We start from the raw sequence: 5,223 nt of genomic DNA, 5'->3' as shown, positions 1-5,223 counted from the left end.
AGTGTTTGTTTCAAACAACAAAAAATTCACACTTAAGTAGCCGTATCGTACCGATACGGCTCGATACTGCACGATACCTTCGATACGTACTGATAATCTCGGGAATTTTCAAAAGTTCGTAGCGTAGAGTATCGTACGTATCGGTACCGATACGGTAGGGCACGATACGATACGTACGATACGCCGATACACAAAAAGAAGCCCAAAATTTTCCGTAGCGTATCGGTATGTATCGTGCCGATCCCTACCGATACGGATACGTATCGGCCGATACGGCACGATACGCACCGATACTTAAAACCATGGCTACAAGTATACCCCATGATACCCCATTTAACTGTCAATTTATGTTACCACCATTGCATAGCAAGTCTAATCTTAACATGGAGTCTCAATGCACTATATCAAATCATTACAAAGATTCTCAAATAGCAATTCTCACTGGAGGTTAGGTTCTATAGCATATTCCTAAAAGTCTAAATTAGATCCAAAACCAAATGTACATCTTCAGTATATATAAGAGATAATAATAGTGTTTATTTGATCTACTTCTGTAGTGTTTATTCATTGCCTTACATACAAATCAATTGGAGATTCCACAATCTCAAGTTTTCCTAGTNATGAACTAGATTTTCTAAAAAAAAAAAAAATTTGGGGATTTTTTTTTTAATTAATTTCGGAATAAAAAAATAAAAAAAATATATTTTTTTGAGAAAAATCAAAAATTTTCATGGAAGTTGTAGAACACTTGTTTTTACATAACATATAAAAAATCTAGAAAACTGTTGGTGAGAGTGTGAAGTGTTTGTTTCAAACAACAAAAAATTCACACATAAGTAGCCGTAACGTACCGATACAGTATGATACGGCTCGATACTATACGATACCTTCGATACGTATCGATATGGTACCGATACTCTCGGGAATTTTTAGATTTTCAAAAGTTCGTATCGTAAAATATCGTACGTATCAGTATCGATACAGTATGATACGATACGATACATATGATATGTCGATACACAAAAAGAGGCCAAAAATTCTCTATAACGTATCGGTATGTATTGTGCTGATGCCTATCGATACAGTACGATACGTACCGATACTTAAAACCATGATTAGCACGCGAGGTGAATGAAAAAACACGCATGAGCAACTTCAACCCATAAGACAGAGGCAACGCAATCATTTCACGCCTTGTACGATCGGATTACTCGGAGGGTTGTCAGATGCCAAGCGATCAGAGTTCACAGTGGCCATCATCTGGACTGATAGTGAGATACTGTAAATATGCTGTAGAATGGAGAAAAAGAACGTCAATGGAACCAATAAAAAAAAAAAAAGTCCCTGAAAGGTTTTTCTTTTCTGGTGGATATTAGGAATTTTCGTAGTTTAGTTGTGTACCATTAAAGACAGTTTTCTATGATTTTTTTTCTCTTCTGAAAAAGTTTTCCTTAATTATGCGGTGAGGTTCAACGACGCGCAATCCAAGGGTCACCCGTCACCCTGATGATGCGCGGTGTGAATTCCCTCTCGTGCACTGTAGGAAACAACTCGATACTAATGTGGAGAAGAAAACAGGGACATGGTTCCAACTTCCAACGGCTCACCACCTAGCTAGGAGGAGGATTAGGAAAAACAATCTCATTCTCTGTAGATGATAGTTTTCCGTTTATTTTATCCTAATCATAGTTACGTTATCAACCCAGAAAAAAAAAATGTACTGATATAGATTGTTGATGCTGACAAATGATCGACCGATTGGCAGGGTAGACTGTAGACTATAGAAAAATTGAATGATGAAATTAGAGAGAGAACAAAACCGAGCAATAGAATAATCATTATATTATATATTAGTCTGGGTTATAAACCTGTCCGATTAGATGAAAGATACAATCTAATTCTAATTATGGGAAAGTAGTCTACTAGGTTTGGTGGGCTGAATTGAAACTTGTTCATAGGTGAAGACATGCTATCGAAGGGCTTAGCTTTTTTTTTGTTTTTTGATAAAAGATTTTAACAGAACAACCTCTGATCCCAAAGTCTACGGCTGTAAATCATAACGTTATGCCTCATGGCCCCATACCAAACCTTTTTTTTTTTTTGAATTTTGCTAACAGCAATGGGCCCATACCAATGCCAATTACGAAATCAAAGGTAGAATATGCCACGATTGGTGGTTGGTATTTGGTCCGCGGAGATGAAAGTGCAGATCCATGATCTGTACAAGACTTAGCGGGATCTATGGGGACGTGCGGCCTAACAAAATTCTCAGTCATAGTCTTCAACAATGGCGGACGTGCAGCCATGTTTTGCCAACAAGATGGATGGGCACTGTTCCTTTGTCCCATAGCCTGTGGGTATACTGTCAGTTAAACAAAGAATGACTGAATAATAAAAGATTTTGGAAAGGAAAATTAAGCTGCTTTACCTTTGCCGACACGTGGAGTTCATGGTGTGAGACTCTGGTTTTTTTTTCCTGTTTTTTTCCTCCACCGTTTGGCGAGAGGAGAGGGTGCCAGATAGGAACCTGTTTTCCGGATCGGCTATGCCTACGGCGAGTTTTATAGCGAGGCACCCGTGAATTACAATTTACATACGAAGTTCATTTCCCTCTCTCTCTCTCTCTCTCTCTCTCTCTCATCAGCTCATCTGGAACTTGCTAGAGAGAGAGAGAGAGAGAGAGAGAGAGAGAGAGAGAGTCGATGGAATCTCATCTGTACAATGAAACAGTTTCCTTTACAATAATTGATTCTTTTCTACAGCCAAGGTCAATATGGATTGGTAGCTGGGAACTTGCCGACTTGGAGGAACTTGAATTGAATCAGAAACTATATACTGCAAGCTAGCTTACAGCTGAAAGACCTATCGAATTGAATTCGCCCTCGATCGATATTCTGGAATAGTCGAGTCGAGCTGCTCGAGCTCGACCAAACTGAATGACGCTTACATTTTTTTATTTTTTTATTTTATTTTATTTTTGAGAGAGAATTTCAGCGCCTTTTAAGGAGATACCGAGAGATGGAGTTACGAGTCTCTTACCGAATTCAATACAAAAGTAGCCTTCTCACTCTCACCCCTCACTTTACCTTGAATTCTCTCGCCTTTTGGAACCTAGAAGCTCTATACATGTCCAGTATATAACTAGAAAGAAAATAAGACAAAAAGAGAAGAAAAAAGGTATCCGGTGGGGGGGGTGTTCTTGATCTCAGAACCCCGTAACACCCCTGAAATTGCTACTCCGATCTGTGAAATCGTAGCCGAAAAGCGAAGGCTTCTTCCGCAGAGGTTTTTCCGGCGGGAATTTTACTTTTCGTAGCGACGATAACACGGTAAGCAAACAGCAGTTAACAAATCTCACTTACACGATAAATTGGACTGAGTTCTCATTTCTCTCATCGAAGAATAATTAATCATTAAAGAGGAATAACCCCAATGCAATGATCTCTCTCCGACGTTGACGGACGATGTTGGACGGATCCAAAGCTAACGTTTTAAGTTTTTAACCTTACCTTTTTCTTTTCTTAGTAAATAATAAGTGGTAGGGTATTTGAAAAAAAGATAATAATGACGCCAAGGAGGTTTCTTTCCCGATCCGCTGTAGACAGATTCTGCATCTGACGGTTGTTGATACTCGTTCAACGATGATAAACAATTACAACTTACAAGTGCCTTCTTGCGTGACTTCTCTCGTGAGCTTCGTCACCGTTAAAGTCAGTAACGGCGTTCCGTAAGTAACGGCGTTAAGACAGAACTCTTTGTTTGTCTGCTTGACAGTGAAAGTGATCTCCGACTCCGAGAAAGAAAGCGATATGATTTAATAATGAATGTTGTAGAAGAAAGTTTCACAGGTTTTAATCTAATTTTATAATAGGAAAACCCTGAAACCGTGTTGTATTTTGGTGTTTGGTATCCCTTCCTTTTATCATTAGAGGTTTCTGCTTTCTGTGGTTTTGGATTCTTCACGCCTCTCCCCCTCTTCTCTTTTGTGCTGTCTCTACTTCCTTTATTTTGATAGAATGGAAAAAATAAAAAAAAAAAAAAAAAGAGAGAGAGAGAGAGACACGGAGAGAAAAAAGAAGTGAGAAGCCCCTAAAGGATTGAGAGCCATCTCTCCCTGGGCAGATTTTGGCAAGAGATGTGGCAAGTGTGTGTTCTCGTCCTCAGCATTTGTGTCTGGAGTCCGGTTTCTGTCAATGGTGACACAAAACCAGAGGACGGTAAGCATTTCGATCCCAGCTGCCAGTTGCCTGCAACTTCATTTGCTGCGTTCCTTTTTTTTTTTTTTTTTTTTTTTTTTCGCCTTTTATGTTTCTTTTCGTGACGAATGTTTGGGGACGCGTATCCAGCAATAAATTGCATTGCTCTGTTACTGTAAGCTCGATTATTGAGATTGGACATGACTCCTTAACAGCTTTTCGATGATCTCTGTGTCTTTTTTTTTTTGGCTCTGATGACATTGTTTTAATGTAGGTAGGTCTTCGTGGGTATGGAAGTGGATCTCGAGTTTTATAATTTTTTTTTCCCCTCTTTTTTCCCCCTTACATCTGCTCGTTTTTACTATAATATGCATGCAAGGGCTGAGGATTTGAGCTTTATTTACTGTGTGTGTGTGTGTGTGTGTGTGAGAGAGAGAGAGAGAGAGGAAAAACACCGTTTTTTCCCCTCTAGAAAAGATTGATGCTAAGTCCTAAAGATTGATTCCAGTAGATCCATGTTGGGTAAATAGGAAAAATAAGTAATGCCTCCTGATTATGATTGCTAACTTCACTGGATATTATTTTATGGAAATAGATGCTTACATCCTGGCCTTTTTGTTTCTTGGTCCAATTAGTGTGAATGCCAAGAATTTGATACATCATCCCTTGTAGTGGGTTGTATGCTGAATTTGTTTTTCTTGAAATTTGGAGGTAGTTGCAACATCTTTCCGTTTCTGAATGTTTCCTTACATCTCTTTTACTTTCTTCTTTTAATGGGTTGGGGGGGAGATCCAACAGATTGTTTTCTTCTCAGAATACTATAAATCGTTTTTTCATTTTTTTCCTTTCAGGTATCCTAGTCTGGTTTCTTTCTTGTGGCAGTAATTTCTTTTCAATCTTGAACCGCAATCTGTAAATTATCAATTCATAAATATGACTGTAGGAGGGTATTTTAGTCGCTAGATTCAAATTTTCTGTAGTTATGGACATCATATTGCAAGCCTGTTTTTGTAACAACCCCCCCCCC

The 5,223-nt window shown here is 38.7% G+C and overlaps 1 protein-coding gene across 1 annotated transcript in view; it reads left to right on the top strand.

Moving 5' to 3' along the window:
- The first annotated feature begins 3,828 nt into the window (after positions 1 to 3,828).
- LOC122066799 (protein STRUBBELIG-RECEPTOR FAMILY 6) overlaps positions 3,829 to 5,223 on the top strand; it is a 13,040-nt gene continuing 11,645 nt past the window's right edge. Inside the window, exon 1 of the mRNA XM_042630638.1 lies at positions 3,829 to 4,217. Coding sequence (XP_042486572.1) covers positions 4,136 to 4,217 — 82 coding nt within the window. The 5' untranslated portion in view covers positions 3,829 to 4,135. The remainder of the gene's footprint in view (positions 4,218 to 5,223) is intronic.

The sequence above is a fragment of the Macadamia integrifolia genome, chromosome 2 (genome assembly GCF_013358625.1).
Source record: "Macadamia integrifolia cultivar HAES 741 chromosome 2, SCU_Mint_v3, whole genome shotgun sequence".
Taxonomy (NCBI): Eukaryota; Viridiplantae; Streptophyta; class Magnoliopsida; order Proteales; family Proteaceae; genus Macadamia; species Macadamia integrifolia.
This window is presented reverse-complemented; position numbering and strand designations above follow the sequence as displayed.